This window comes from Leucopleurus acutus (assembly GCF_964270905.1).
Source record: "Leucopleurus acutus genome assembly, chromosome: 1".
In the NCBI taxonomy this organism is placed as follows: domain Eukaryota; kingdom Metazoa; phylum Chordata; class Mammalia; order Artiodactyla; family Delphinidae; genus Leucopleurus; species Leucopleurus acutus.
The window spans coordinates 136441000-136456794 of NC_139142.1; the positions used below are offsets into that span (position 1 = coordinate 136441000).

The following is a 15795-nucleotide window of genomic DNA, read 5'->3' on the forward strand; positions in this document are numbered from 1 at the left end:
GTGGGCATCCACTCTCTGGCACATACACACGTGCATGCACACACGAACACATTATCTGTTAATTTTCAAAATGTGTCTAAGTAATATCTTGTATGAACTAAGAGTTATTTGGTAAACAAAGACTGAAAAATGCTGGACTAGATACTTGTGTGGTCTCCTTTCATCTTGTACGAACAGTTTCCTCCTCTTTTCTACACCTTCAGCCACCTTACTCAACACCATCTCCCCATGTCCTCCCTTAGAGTTTATTGAAACCTTATTTTACTTATATCAAAATATGAGAGGTGTGAACTGAAACTGAAACAGAAGTCAGACTTTCTTCAGTTCATTCTAGATCCATGACTTCTTCTCTTTAAACCTATTTTGAATTTACAGTCAAGCCAGTAAGACACATGTTAATTAACATGGTTATATGTGACTGTATTTCAAGATGTTTTTTCTTTCCTAATCCTGTATGAACCATGTGTTGGCTGCAGTTACAGCTTATCTCAGAATCTCAGCAGGCCAAAAAATGTTGTCAGATATATCGCGGATAAAGAAAAAGAAAGGAGCGATATGTGGAGTCTTAGCTCACAAAGAAAACCTTCCTTGCAATGCCTAAAAACATGACCTGTTTTGGGGGGCATGGCGAAGCTGTCTTAGAAATTTACAGTGTCCTGAATCCAGCGAACTATATTTTATACAAACATTCAGTGACATTTAGAGGTGCGTGCAAGCCCTGTGCTTAAGTCTCAGCTCTGCCACTAAATTTCAGGGAACTTAATAAGTCACTTTGTTTTTGTGGACCAGCAATTATATCTTATCCATCATCTGAGTCCTAGAGTCTAGTACAGTGGCTGGCACAGAGTAAGTACTTCATAAACATATATGAATTGATAATTTAGTTTAATTTTACTTCTTTTACATGTTGGCAATAGCATGTTTTAGAATCAGCAGGAACTAAGAATCAATACACATCCTTAGGCTTTAAATTAATAATTTCATCCCCTTTTCTTCCATGTCTGTATTTCCACTCTACCCTGCCAGCATTAATACCTGAAGAATAAAAGCTTCCAAGGAGATGTGATAGTTGTCTTCAGATATTTGAGGATTCTCTCTAAGGAAGGATGTGGATTTGTTCTGTTAGTGTAGAACTGGAACAGGAGGTAGAATGGACAGTCAGAAAACGTAAGCTCCGCATTGCTGTATGTATTCAGACAGATGTTCGGTCAGCAGGGGCGTAAAGGAGGGATTCAAGGGTCAGATGGGGCGGACGCTAGGTCAGATTAAAAAACCTTTCAGGTGCTTTCAGACACCAAGTCTAGGAGTCTGCTTCAGTGTTGGGCAAGACTCTCCTCAGCCAAACAAATAAAAGGCTGATGCATTTTCTGTCAGTTAGAGGGGAGAGACAACAGGTAGAAACTTCATCAGACTTGTCTAGATTCTGTAGTTGGTTTAATGATCCACTCATTTTGACTCTCAAATACTCTGTCAGTGTGAAACACATAAGAAATAGAAGAGTACAGGAAAGAAGTAATTCTTTTTCAGCCCAAGACTTACACACTTCTCTGTTTCTCTCCACTGAGCCAACTATGTGACGTGGCTATCAAAAATGTGAATGCACTTGTAGCCTCTATGACAGTCTCCTAAATAGTGTATAGTGTCCAAAGCAAGGTGATATAAGCCAGTGCAAGGTATGTGTTCAGGCGTGGATATCACACTTTATGAGGAGCGTACACATACGGCACCACACTCAGAGAAAGATAACCTCAAAGGAGAATGTGAAATCATGCTTGGGTCCTTCTAGACAGCTTTCTGGTTCAGCTCACAGAAAACCCAACTCAAAGTTGCCTCAGTCGTAAGGGAAATTTATTGAATTACGTGACCGAAAATCTAAGTATCGCTGGTTTTAGGTAGAACTTTATCCGGTAAGTCACTTTGAGCTCTATTCTTATTAGGCTGCTCCCTTCACAGACCAAGAATGGCTGTAGAGTTCCTGGGGTGACCTGCTTCCCAGTTTAGAAGGAAAGAGCTGGTCTCTTTTTCCCCCACAAGCAACCAGAGGCTCTGGGCTTCAGTTTGATTGGTTTAACTCCCTGCACCCAGGGCATTTAGGAGATGCCAACTAGTTTAGGCCTAGACCACATGCCCCATCTCTAAAGCTGGGGGCGAAGTCTTCTTCCCACGAAGCACGTGGGCTGCTTAGGGGTGGGGAAATGCTGTTAGAGTGTCATTACTAATGGAAGGGAGAAGGATAGAGGGCAACCAAACATAGCAAATGATCCTAGGAAGAAAATATCAATAGGATGTTTGTTCAGGAAAGAAAACATTGTGGAGGCATGACAGCTATCTTCAGATATGTGAAGAGCTGTCATTAGACTTAATCACTACAGCCCCAGACCATGGGCACATCTTATAGGAAGACATATTTGGACTCAAAATAAGAATGAACTTCCTAACAATTCAAGCTACCCAAGATAGAATCGTTGGAATCCCGTCACTGGAAGTCTTCTAGCAAAGACAGGCTAGCTGTCTGTCAGGAATATTTATTTTTCTTTGGTTCCCCCACTCTTTTTTTTCTTTTCTTTATTTTTAATTATTCTTGGCTGCATCGGGTCTTAGTTGTGGCACGCGGGATCTTTCATTGAGGCATGCGGGCTCTTTGTTGCGGTGTGCGGGCTTCTCTCTAGTTGTGGCATGCAGGTTTTCTCTCTTTAGTTGAGGCGCCTGGACTCCAGGGTGCATGGGCTCTCTAGTTTGCGACAGACGGGCTCTCTAGTTGAGGCACGTGGGCTTAGTTGCCCTGCGGCATGTGGGACCTTAGTTCCCTGACCAGGGATCGAACCCATGTCCCCTGCATTGGAAGGCGATTCTTTACCACTGGATCACCAGGGAAGTCCCTGTCAGGAATATTATAAAGTGAATTTCTACATGGAACAAGGAATTGGACTACTTGACCTCGAACATCGTTCTGGACTCTGTGGCATGTGGGGGATTTAAGCTAATAGAGATGCAAACTAACTGATAGCTCCAGAAAAAACCCTTCAGACCTTTTGACACAGTAAAATAACTTTTGCTATGGCAGATTTATTTGACCATAAGGAGCAGAATGATCAACAGGCCTTTCTCAGAAAAAGCAACACCTCCCCCTCTCACCCCTCTCCCATACACAACGAACAGATATTCTTCCTAGATTCTGAAATAAGACCACACATTTTTTGGAGCAAAGAAAAGAGAAAAGTTTGATACAGCAGATGTCTAAAATCTTCTTTGAAAAGCTAGTGCTTAATGGACTCCTTGACCAGACCTTGTACCATTAGGGAAAAGGTCAGTTTTGTAATTCACATTGGTCGTTTTGAATTGTGATCCTAAGCCCCTGCTTTTCTCACGGAATTTAGGTCTAACTAAATATTATAATTCTCATTTACCTGCCTGGGAGATGATTCACTCTGTGGCTCTTGTACACCTGTGGGGGAAGACCTGAGCTATGTCAATTTTACATACACAAGGGATAAAAGAGTATACGCTGGCAATCAGGTCCTTTTTTTCCTGCTCACTGATTGGCAGACCCAGCACATACATGAATGATGCTGCACCGTACCTTGGTGCTCCAGCTGTTGTGTGTTGTGTGACAATGCATTGTCCTTGATAACTCGGGAAGCAGTAAGAGCCAAGTGACCTAATTTATGGCTGCGCTGATTTTCTGCCTGGTCCCATCTGAGCTGTGCCCTCCTCTAGGCATCTTGGAGCCTTTCTAGCCCGCCCAGCTGTTTGTTAAATTCAGGGATATCTATTTTTAACTTTTTAAAACTGGTCACTCCTGAATGCAGCACCCCGGCCGGCCGGAGTTTGGGATGTGGGGCAGGGAAAAGGTGCCAGTGAGTGGATCTTAGAATGTGGGAATCACAGTGACCTTCTTACACCTTATTGAGTAGCCCCTTTCTAAATCCTCTTATCACTTATCTTTAAGTGATTGATTTGTGTTTAAATAAGTGATATGAGTTATTTTTTGTTGCTGTTTTGTTTTGTCCTATACAAGCTATGCTAACAGATTCACAGGCATGATAAGAACTTGAACAAGGACAGAGGCTGATGAAAAGGGGAGATAGGATAGCACAAGTGAATTGTTTTTGTTCATTTATATTATTAGAAATAATATATATTATTCATTTATTTTGTCTCATAATACATTCAGCGTCTAAAAATATCAGTTTGCCAAAATTCCCATTTGTAGTTAACCCGGGTAAGTTTCGTTCTGTTCCTTTTCAAAAAAACAGTCCTTTGTTTGGGTACTCTTATTTTAAGTTAGTGTTAGTAAGCAGTATGTATTCAGTTTGTGGTCATGTGGAAGTGATTTTTTTCTCTCACTGAGGGCTTTTTGAGATTTGGGCACTTTGTTTTTGCAAGTTATGATGGATTGGAGGTGATGTGACCCTAAGTCTTATCACCCAGCACAGTGCCAGATACAATCAGATTGAGTGCCAGTGTCAGCTCTCCTTCAGGTAGGAAAAAGAATCATGGTGCTTGAATGGGCAGCTTGGGGGGTTGGGGGGCCTTTGGGCCCCTCCAGCTCATCCTTTACTTTCTAGACAAGAGCCCTAAGCCTAGTGAAGGGAGGGAGCTTCTGAAGCTATGGGGATCTGACAGGAATTCCAGGGATCTTTCTGACTCCAAAGTTATGCACTTGTCCCCATACTAGGGAGCCTTGTGAGTCAGCAGTCAGTTCTAAGCCAGGTTCTATCTGTGGCCTTGGGCACTGTTCCCCTCTGAGCGTCAGTTTCCCTAACAGCAAAATGAGTAGATCTTGGAGGTCCCTTCCATCTCAAAAAGAAAAAAAATATTAGGTCATTATTCTTCATTTTGAATATAAAATCTCAGTTTGCCATAATCCCTGTTTATATTTAGCCAGAGTTATAGCTTAATGAATCTGATTTGAAAAGAGAGTCCCTGGGACTTCCCTGGAGGTCCAGTGGTTAAGACTCCGTACTTCCAATGCAAGGGGCACGGATTTGATCCCTGGTCGGGGAGCTAAGATCCCGCATGCTGCGTGGTGCGGCCAAAAAAGGACCCCCCCCCAAAAAAAGTCTTTCAAAATAACTACAGTTTCTAAAATTTGAAATTTAAAAAGAGAATAGAGTTCAACATTGAAAGCTAGAATGTGATGCCAGGAGCACAACAAATAAAAACGATATTCTTTTAAAATCCCAACCATATAATTTAATTTTATATTTCTGTTTTCTATTTAAGAGAAAATAACACAAGCTTGAAAAGCAGTAAATATGTAAAGAGAAAAGTTGTCAACTGATATTGGAAGATCTGACCCAGGTCACACATTAATCTCTCAGACAAGAGCTGCAGGGCAGGCCATAATTTCAGAGAGTAAAAGAGAAAATGAAAGCTATAGCTGGTGTCTTCTCTAAGTTACATAGGTGGATTCATTTCAGTTTTCTGATTGTGCTTCTGAATAGAATATAAAAGCGCTGGTAGCAAGGTCTGCTTTACCACTGTGTGTGTAAAAAGTACCCCTATAGAGAGAGAAGCGTAATGTGAGCCTTCCAAAGTTGATTTTTATCACCAGAGTCATTGATTAAACAGCTGAGGCCCCATGAGCAAACTTTTGCATTGGCAGTTTCCTTTCCAGGTTTGTTTTCCCAAGTCACAAGTCATATTATGGGAGCTTTTTAATTGCCAACTCCACTGTATGGCCCTTGCAAGGAAATACAAGGTAAATATGACTGCAGTAATACCCTAAATTTCAGACCTAACTGATTTTTAGGCCTGCCTGTTGTGAAGTCATTCTTCCCCATTTAAACACATAAGGGTCTGTCTTATATTAGAATGAAGCATAACTATCCCCTGTTAGTGTAGCTTAAAATCTTGAACCTAATGGCTGATGAAAGAAAAAAAAAAAAAAATCTATTCCCAGAAGAGGGAAGAGGTTTGTCTAAATAGTGTTTCAAAATGCTACTAGTTCTAGAGACTGATTAGCAAAACCTATGACTGGAGCAATTATCGTTCTGTTCTTTGTCCCCAAGTATCAGTTAGACATAGAAAGCTCAACGCAAGCAAAATGTACAGGCAGGAAGGTGGACTTGGACAAGTTAGTTATAAACAGCATCTCATATGTTGGGAGGTGCAGGCAGTACATGAGCCCTAACAAGGTTATTGTGTCCCTCTGAACTCGGCTCTCACAGCTAAGCATTTGCAAGGCAGACCCAGAATAAAGAGAGGCATTCACGAAGCTAACATTTTATATCGAGGACCCTTAGTACCACTTTTAATGTGCTTCAAAACTAGGGGCTTCACTTTTTCATGAACTGTGTGCAAAAGCAGAGGCCACGACTGGAGGCTGACTTTGTCTGGATCTGTTTTATGATTGCTTCGCCTGTACAGTAATGTGATCTTGAAAAAGGTAAACAACAAAGAGTTTAGCAGTGAAAAATATGCCTAATATAAATACAGTTGAGTTTATGGCAGTTCAGAATTTGAAAAATATGACCGTGACATTAAATTTTTCTGGTGGAATTAACAGAGGAACAGAATATAGCACTTAAGGCCATATATCTGAGACAGAGGAAGGAGATAATACATCTAACTCTATGGCCTATGTGGCATTCATATAACGAAAAGCACAGTAGCTTTATTTAATTGAGAAATGAATCAATTACAATGATGTTGCATCATCAGATTCTTGCGAAATAGAAGATATGTCACTGCATGGTGTAACTGTTAAAAAGTAAGTGAGTATCTTAAGCATTTTGAATCAATTTCATGTACTGGCACTGCTACCTTAATACAAAATTTATGAAGATGATTTCATGTAGTATGTTGCTATCAAAAGTGTGTGATAAAACCTGATAACAGCGTCTCCCTTTAAAAACCTGGGCAAGGGCTTCCCTGGTGGCGCAGTGGTCGAGAGTCTGCCTGCCGATGCAGGGGACACGGGTTCGTGCCCCGGTCCGGGAAGATCCCACATGCCGCGGAGCGGCTAGGCCCGTGAGCCATGGCCGCTGAGCCTGCGCGTCCGGAGCCTGTGCTCCGCAACGGGAGAGGCCACAACAGTGAGAGTCCCGCGTACCGCAAAAAAAAAAAAAAAAAAAAAAACCTGGGCAAAACAGTATAACAGTATGGTTATAAGATCATAAAACAGACTTTGATATTGCCGTTTCTCCTTTTCTTGTAGTGAAGAGCAAGTGTTAAAATAGTACAATTTTAAGCTGTCTTAAACCATGCTTTTAACCCACAGATTAGGGCAGGATGGAAACTTTTTCTAAGGTCTCGGTTTATGAGGAAATTTTCATTTAGTTCACGCAACTCATGTTACTGGGAACAATGTCTCACAATCCATTCCTGAATTCATTTTGAAACATGTCACTTAAAATGTTTGCTACATGTTTTCCTCAGAGAATCTGTAATCCCCCTGACTGTTGGAAATTTATGAAAAACATTCTCTTTGATGTCAAAAACAGCTTTCTAATTCTGTGTACATTAGAAAAAGTAACTCTCCTGTTGAAGTAGATATATCTTACTGAGAATGTTTGGGGGAGGCGGTGCTTATCTGTGTGTACTTTAAAAAAATACAGTTGACCCTTGAACAACGAGGGGGTTAATCTGCATACAATTTAGTCGGCCCCCAATTTCCAAGTATCCGAGGTTCCTTGGCATCCCTGGATTCAACCAACCATGGACCGTTTAGTACTGTAGTATTTACTAATGAAAACTAGGCACGTATAAGTGGACCTGCACAGTTCAAACCCATGTTGATCAAGGACCAACTGTAAAAGCAAACACCAAAGATATCTCATAGGAGAATTTACCTGGGTTTTTTCATGATTTTTTAAAGATGCTGTGGCTTGTTACTAAAACCCTAACCACTCCAGGGTGGTAGTTAACAGCTCTGTCTTCCTTTTTAATGTAAATCTTTCCCCACAGACCCTTACGCAGAAGTACTCATTGGCTAGAGGAACAAGAAGAAGCATCAGGACAACATTCAGTAGGAAATATCAAAGTAGACTAAGAGCCAATCAACCTGAGATGGAAGTTTCAGGGAGTGGTGATTGGGGAGGGCATGCTGAGGAGCCAAGAGCAGGAAGGAGTGGGTACCATGCTCAGCTGAGATAATACATGGGAAAGCACTTTTTAAAACATCTAGCACTCGGTGGAAGGGCCTGCTGATCAGCCACAGGGATGCAAAAGAAATGCAAAAACATGGCTTCTGCCCTTGAGGAGCTTAACAGTCTAGTTGAGAACAAGCCACGTGCCAAAACTGATCATTTATCAACTTTACCATGCCGAGTATAAACACATGCAAATCCAGTTGTTTTCAAGGAATGCTGTGATTGTAGGCAGATATGATGCTGGAGAGAAAGGAGCACGGGAGAGGCCCCAGCACAACCACAGCCTGCTCCTGTGGCCTTGGGCCTGCCCACCTCTGAGAGGCCCGGTTTTTCCCATCATAGACTAGAGATGACCATCCCTGCCAAGCTCAGGGTGGTTGTGAGATCTAATGAGAACGTGTATGTGAAAGAACTATTAAAAGCATATAAGGGGGCTTCCCTGGTGGCGCAGTGGTTGAGAGTCCGCCTGCCGATGCAGGGGACGTGGGTTCGTGCCCCGGTCTGGGAAGATCCCACATGCCGCGGAGCGGCTGGGCCCGTGAGCCATGGCCGCTGAGCCTGCGCATCTGGACCTGTGCTCCGCAACGGGAGAGGCCACAACAGTGAGAGGCCTGCGTACCGCAAAAAAAAAAGCATATAAGGGACTATTAACTAGTTTACCTATATTTTACCTGCTGGTTGAAGCACTGTTATCACAGCAAACAACTGTCTCCTCAGTAGTTATATTTGGTTCCCGAAATTTTCCTCCTTAGGAAATTTAGTACCTGGGACGACATTTTCATTGAGTTTGTACTAACTGCAGGCAATTTTTTTTTGGTTGGGGGGCACACATTGAAGTGTTTAATACTTTAACTACTAAGTGGATGTTTTATTAATTTGCTGTCACATTTTAGTAACTTTCTAAGAGATGTGGTTTATCGGCGTCAGCTGTGTGAGCAGCTGCCTCCAGAACAGGCATTTTCTTTGACTCTGCTCTTATCCCCTGAAAACCAGTGTTAAAACTTGCATGAATTTGATTTTCCCAGAAAGCATTGCTGCCCTGCTGAAGGAACTTTGGAAGAGGTGGAGTCTTTACCCACTCCTGAGTCAGAGGCAAATACTTCAACCACATAATTAAAGTTTTCTTCACAAAATAGGGGGTTGTGAGCAGACACTGGCAGGAATCCAAAATTCTAATTTCTGACTATGATTTAATTTCAATTTTAAATAAATCGGTTTTTAATTTAAAAAGAGTGAGCTTCATAACATTAGCAATGATTGCAACATTAAGCCCAGTGTTCACAATCTAGCAATATAAAACATTATTTATATCTGAATCGTAAACAGCCTTTTGAAATGGATTATGGTTTTTCTCCCTATTCTAATACAACCTGGAGGGTACTAAAAAGTGTTGTGTGAAATTAACATTCTGCTGACTTTCGCCTATAAATGAGAAGCGAGCTATTAACATTTGTGTATTTTCATTATGTAAATTGTGTTAACACATGCCCACAAATTGCCACCAGCAATGCAATAATTTTCTCTCAGTGATCATAATGTGTCCAAGTGAGTCATTTTGATTATGACATGCTAATTACATATTGCCTTTTTTCAGATTCAGAAAAACCAGGGATCTTTAATGGTAAGCTTTATGAGTTCAGAAAAAAATTCACTTTTCTTTTTCCTGATGGCTGCTTCCTTTGCATGCTTGAATGCCTTGTTTTAAACTTAGCAAATTGCATTTTGAAGAAAATGCAAACCTTTAACTGCCTGTATTAGATTAGGTACCATTAGAAATAATAGAACATCCTGAGCATCAATGTTTTTATAAGAGTTTGCTGTTGTTGATTAATCTTGCTATATTTTATTGCATTAATGATTTTTTCTTTCCACTCCACTGTAAAGATATTGCAGAGAGGCTAATACTTTTTCCTTTCTTCTTTCCCATTGCAGCCTCTCCAGCTTCTGCAGTGCATTGTTGATGAGGTGAGGCATCGTCTTATGTGCTTTCACTCCTAAAGTCATTCCTAATGGTGTGGAAAGCTTATATTTTGTTTCCTAATGAAGCACAATGCCCAACATCCTCGGAGCAAGTTGTGTTCTATGGCTCTGAGCTGTGTTACGTGAACTGGCCTTGTCCTGAATCCTGCTCTTCTGATTCCAGCCGAGACTCTCTGCCAAAACAGACTGTCCCACAGGCTGGTCCTTGGGGGCATCAGAAGCCCTAAAGACAAAACACGATAATATTAATTTATCCTCTCTCTGGCCAGATGGGGATGGAGCCGGAAATTAAAGTGGTATCATTTTTTCCGTAACACATATTTAAAGTCATTCAGTAGGCAAGGGTCAGAGTTGAACAGCAAACATAAGCTGGATAAAATTTGTCCTCCTTGCTTTATTTACCGAAAGCATAGCAGAGTGATAAAAGTGTTCAGAAGCTCTAGGTCAACAGTTCAGCTTTAATTTCCTAATTAGGCATTTTCCCCAGAACATACTCCTAACTTTTTGTGCTTTTAACTAGTATTCTCACATGTTAAGTCATCCTACCTCTGATCATCCGTATCCGAGTTTCACTGTCCCTTTGCCTTTATGGAGTTAAGCTACCTGAATTTCATTCTCAATCAACTACTTTTGTTGCTGACTTTAAATTCCTTTTTTTCCTGTAAATTAGCAGTCTTATAGTATACAAGACTCCGATTAAGAAACATTAATGTTTTTTAAAAACTGAGTTTTTCTGGGCTTGAGCTTGCCTGCTAGCAATGTTTATTTTTTAAACTTTAATTTTACAGTATTTAAAATGCTTGTAATGTCGGCAATAAATGATTCAGATAGGAAAGTTTGAAAGAGAAAATATCGTTAATTCATAATTATTCCTCTCAATTAAACGTCTGTATAACCAGTTATGAGATTTGGGAGAAAAAATAAAGATCCTCTTAGGAAAAAAACAAATACATACACATATCACAATAATAGTAAGAATGGAGCTCCAACATCCTTAATGTCTGCATCAGTCAGTCCACATATCCCTTGCAAGCCATAAACCATGTTAGTGCAAAAATGAAGGCATCGTCCTGAAACAAATGGAGGCCCCATTATCTCAAATATCAGACAGGCCTCCTGGATCTAATAGCTCATCAATATCTTCTGTCATCTTAGATTCCCAAAGCATCCTATGGCCATCAGAATCCTCCCAATTAAACTGATTTTCCTGAGCTCCCCCTTCAGGATTGCTTAGGGACGTGCCCAGGGAAATGGCCTACCCAGTCAAGTGCACAGCCTGCCATCTTTCCTGGGCTCTGCTGTTCTTGGTCTGCCAGGCTCCTGGGCATCAGAATGTTCAGGTACAGATACCTTCACCAGTAATACAGGTATTGCTGGAGAGCTCATTTGAAGGTTTTCTGGATCAAATGGATGTTTTCATTCCTTATTTAAAGTAGCAGTGATTGCTATTAAATTTAATATATTTTACTTGTTTGATTTGGGTAAAATCTTGAGACTTTTGAAATCATCATAGGGAGATGTTCTAAGAAGAGAAGGTATGTGTGATGACGGACAATAGCTTGTAGCTTAAACCGTATATTTTTCTTTATAGCACTTCTTCCTCAGTTGAGAGAAAACTATAACTTAGACATCTATTCCCATTTACTCTAAAAACATTCAAATATCTTTTTTATGAAAACTTGGGAAATTCACATATATTTTTAAAACAAACATTAAGTTGATCTTGGAACCAAGCTGATGATTGGGAGTAAGAGTATTAGGAAAGAGTTGGCCAGGTGACCTGCCTTAGGCAAGGTGCATCATAGCTTCTAAGAGAGGAAGGATTGGTGGGATCTTTTAATTACTGTGCTAACCCCACGTTTGTCAGATTTCTCATTGCTGTGATATAGTGTTTCTCAAAGGGTAGTCCAAGGACTAACTACATCAGGATTACCTAAGACTCTTGTTTAAAATGCAGATTCTTGGACCCAGATCTCTGAATTAGACTTTCTAGCGGTAGAGCCCAGGAATCTACATTTTACTAGCTTCCCAACTCTTTGCACATGAAAGTTTGAGAACCTCTTCCGTAATGGCTAAGTCTGCCCTTTTAGATCCCAGAGGACAATTAACTGTCTATCTTCATTTACATCTGACATGTAGGGCTTCTATTTCTGAATGAATATAACCAGCCAGGATTTGAACCATCTTACTCTTTGGGCATGGGATATACCTCATTATGAAATGGCTATCCAATGACAGTATATACTGTTTCTCTTCGGGAAAAGGCAAATCAAAAAGTACCACCCCAAGGGAATCTAATTCAAACAAGATGGATATATTTGGAGTCACATACAAAATAGCTAAGCAAAGCCCAGTGTAACGTACTTTATTTATTATTATGTGGATGTCCCTTGACCTCCTAGCATGGCCTGGCAAAGAACAAAGAAGTAGTAAAACAAGATCAAGTGGATAGGAGCCAGCGCTAGAGCAGCCGGGGGTGAATGTCAGGAGTTGAGAGACAGGAGGTGGGATCGTGGGCCAAAGCCAGAGTCAGCCACCACATACCCAAATAAAGACACCAAAAGGTAAACAGAGTAGTAAGAATCATGAAGGTGAAATTTGAACCACAGAACAGGAACTGGATGAGTAGCCAAGGTACCAAGAGAATCAGACTCCAAAGAGAAATCTGGGAAATTTAGTTTAATTTTAGGGGGTGGAGCTTGTCTGGTTTGGACCTGGCTAACTCAGGATCTGAGTGCTGTCTTAGAGCTACCATCTTTGCCTCAAAGTTGCTTCTCTCAAAAGAACTTCTTACTGTAAAACTCATAATCAGGCCCTCTCCAAGTCCCTGAATACCTGAGCTGTAAAGTACTTGGGTTCATTGTAAGTGATGTGTGTCTATGCGTGCCATGATGCCTTAGCCATCTGATATCACTGGGGAATGAGGTGGCCCTTGCTGTCTAGCTAACTGATACTACTTTAAGCTCTGACATCAGTGAGAAAATTTGCATTTTTTAGAAAGAATGTTTCTAAAATGTATTTGTTCTTGGCAGCCTGTTGATAAAGTATAGTGAATATCATTTCATTGGTATAAAGCTTTTATAAAAGGTATCATAACCTTTTCTTGATGACTCAGGTCCCTGTTTTGAACATGGTACTACTGAACTAAACTTTGACGCATTGATGCCCTCTAGGGCTGTAGAATTGTGGGGATCTTGCCTTGTTCTTTCATTGAATTTTACCAGCCATTTTGCTTGTGTGTTTGGCCTTGGCACTCAGTGATATGCTTGGGCTTTTTGAGGTGTAGAGAGCCATTTGCTCCCAAACTAAATGACCCCTACATGGGTGTGCTGCTCTGCTTGGTGCTTTTCTTGTGTTCTCTCTTGTGATCACCTCTGTTTTCTATGGTCACTCCTCATTCTTGTCAGTGACTACTGGCTGCCCCAGTTATCTGATCATCTTGTCTCAGTCTTTGCACTGCTGATGGTGACCCTAGCAAAATTAAAGGTATCAAATGAAATCAGATACCCAAGTGGTATGTGTAAGGTCAAACCACTGCTCTGAGAAGAGAGATTGAGGCTGATGAAGTAAAATGAGTAGGCTTGTGTTCATTCATGCAGCAGATAGTCCTCAAAAGTGCCCACTGTATGCCAGCCCAAGTTGACCAGGCCATGCTCAGGGCAGCCTTCAAGCCTAGAGAGGACTGTTCTTCCAGGCAAGTCTCCCAGGTCAACTGAAGATTAGATTTGTGAGTCAGGCTAGAAAGGCAGAGGCATAGTCCCAAATCCTCTGCCAATACAGTGTGCTGGGACTCAGGAGGCTATGTAACCATCTAATGCTCTCCCCAGTGCCTGGGCTCCCAGTTTGGCTGGCAACAAAGGGCTGGCCACATTGGTGATGTGGCAGGTGGGAACAGAGCAGTGATATCTGAGTCACCGAATCCCAGGCTGGCTGGAGCCAGCCAGGACATCAGTGGATTGAGGTGCTGGGAATTGCAAAGACTGAAGTGGGGACTTCCTCCTTGAGCCTGCCCCCAAGAAGGCCACAGACTTGGAAAAGATAAGAGTATGGAAATGAATAATTATGCTTCGTTATAGGATGCATACTATACAACCCAGAAACAGGAGGGTTTGTTCTGCCAGAAGAGGGTTTGTTCTGGGGGTGGATCAGGAGGTGTGACATTTAAGCTAGGTCTTACAGGATGAGAAGAAGTTTGCAAGGTCAAAAAAGGAAAAAGATAAATGTCAGGCAGAAGGGCTTGAAACTTTCTTGCAAATCATTTTTGAGTTCACAGATGTGTTTCAGAATGTTCAGGTTATCTAAAATATGACAGCCAGAAAAATGGATCATTACTCTGAGTGTGCGTGTGTGTGTGTGTGTGCGTGTGTGTATTTCAAGCATATTATAGCTAAATATAAATTTCTATCTAACACCTGTAGGTGTTCAGCAGGACAATTAACAAATCCCTGGTTTATACATCTGTTTATATATTCCTTTTACCAGTAAAAAGTGAATTCCTATAAGTCATGTTTTATACCTTATCAGAAGTATCTTCTAAATGATAGGATATAAAATCAAAACACAAAATCGGTTGTAATTCTATATATTAGTAACCCAAAATGAATAATTCAAAAGTGAAATCAAGAAAACACTTCAAGTTACAGTTAGCATCAAAAAGAATAAAATACTTAGGAATAAGCCTAACAAACGAAGTGGAAAACTTATACACTGAAAATTATAAAACATCTTTGAAAGAAATTAAAGACTTAAATAAACAGAAAGACATCCCACATTCTTGGAATGGAAGACTTAATATTATTAAGATGGCAGCGCTCCCCAAATTGGTCTACAGATTCAGTGCAATCCCTGTCACAACCCCAGTGGGCTCTTTTGCAGAAATGGATGAGTTGATCCCAAAATTCATATGGAAATGCAAAGGAGTCAGAGTAGCCAAAACAATCTTGGGGAAAAAAGAACAAAGAGGATTCAGGTTTCCTGATTTCAGAATGTATTACAAAGTTACAGTAATCAATCAATCAATCAATACAGTAATCAATAGTGTGGTTCTGGCATAAGGATAGACATGTAAAATGGAATTGAGAGTCCAGAAATACACCCATATGTCCACGGTCAGTTGTTTTCTGATGAGGATGCCAAGACCCGTTAATGGTGAAAGTATAGTCTTTTCAACAAATGATGCTGGAACAGTTGGAGATCCACATGCAGAAGAATGAATTTTTTTCACGTCATATACAAAAACTAACTCAAAGTGGATCAAAGACCTAAATGTAAGTGTTTCACAGCTAAGACTGAAACTCTTAAAAGGAAATATCGGTATAAATCTGTGACCTTAGATTAAGTAACAGTTTCTTGGATATGACACCATCAGGATAATGGAATCACTGTAACAATGCCAGGGTTCCAGGCCAATAGACAGCTAGAGCCAGGGCAAATCACGGCTTTAAGAGGAGGACCTTTGTGCCGCAGTCTGGAAGGTAGGGGAGATGATGGCTTTCCCTGTAAGGTGTGTAGCTTGAAAAGGATTGATAGGAAGGCCACAGTGGGGATAGGGGAGAGGACGATGGAAAGGAAGTGGCCAGCTGAGTGATGGGCAAGAAGAGGTTGGGGCGAGGGGGCTGGGGGGGTGTTGTTCTGGGTCCTCAATGATGAGGAGGAGTAAAGTGTGCTTGCTTAAGATGGGAACAGGCTCTCTTGGTCCAAAACATATTTAATAGCCCAT

General features: G+C 41.0%; 1 protein-coding gene across 2 annotated transcripts in view; it reads left to right on the forward strand.

Annotated features, from left to right (window-relative positions):
• MAP2K5 (mitogen-activated protein kinase kinase 5) overlaps positions 1–15795 on the forward strand; it is a 267148-nt gene that overhangs the window by 197066 nt on the left and 54287 nt on the right. For both annotated transcript variants that reach the window (XM_082838889.1, XM_082838890.1), the window contains 2 exons: positions 9691–9717; positions 10029–10061. In XM_082838889.1, coding sequence (XP_082695015.1) covers positions 9691–9717; positions 10029–10061 — 60 coding nt within the window. The remainder of the gene's footprint in view (positions 1–9690; positions 9718–10028; positions 10062–15795) is intronic.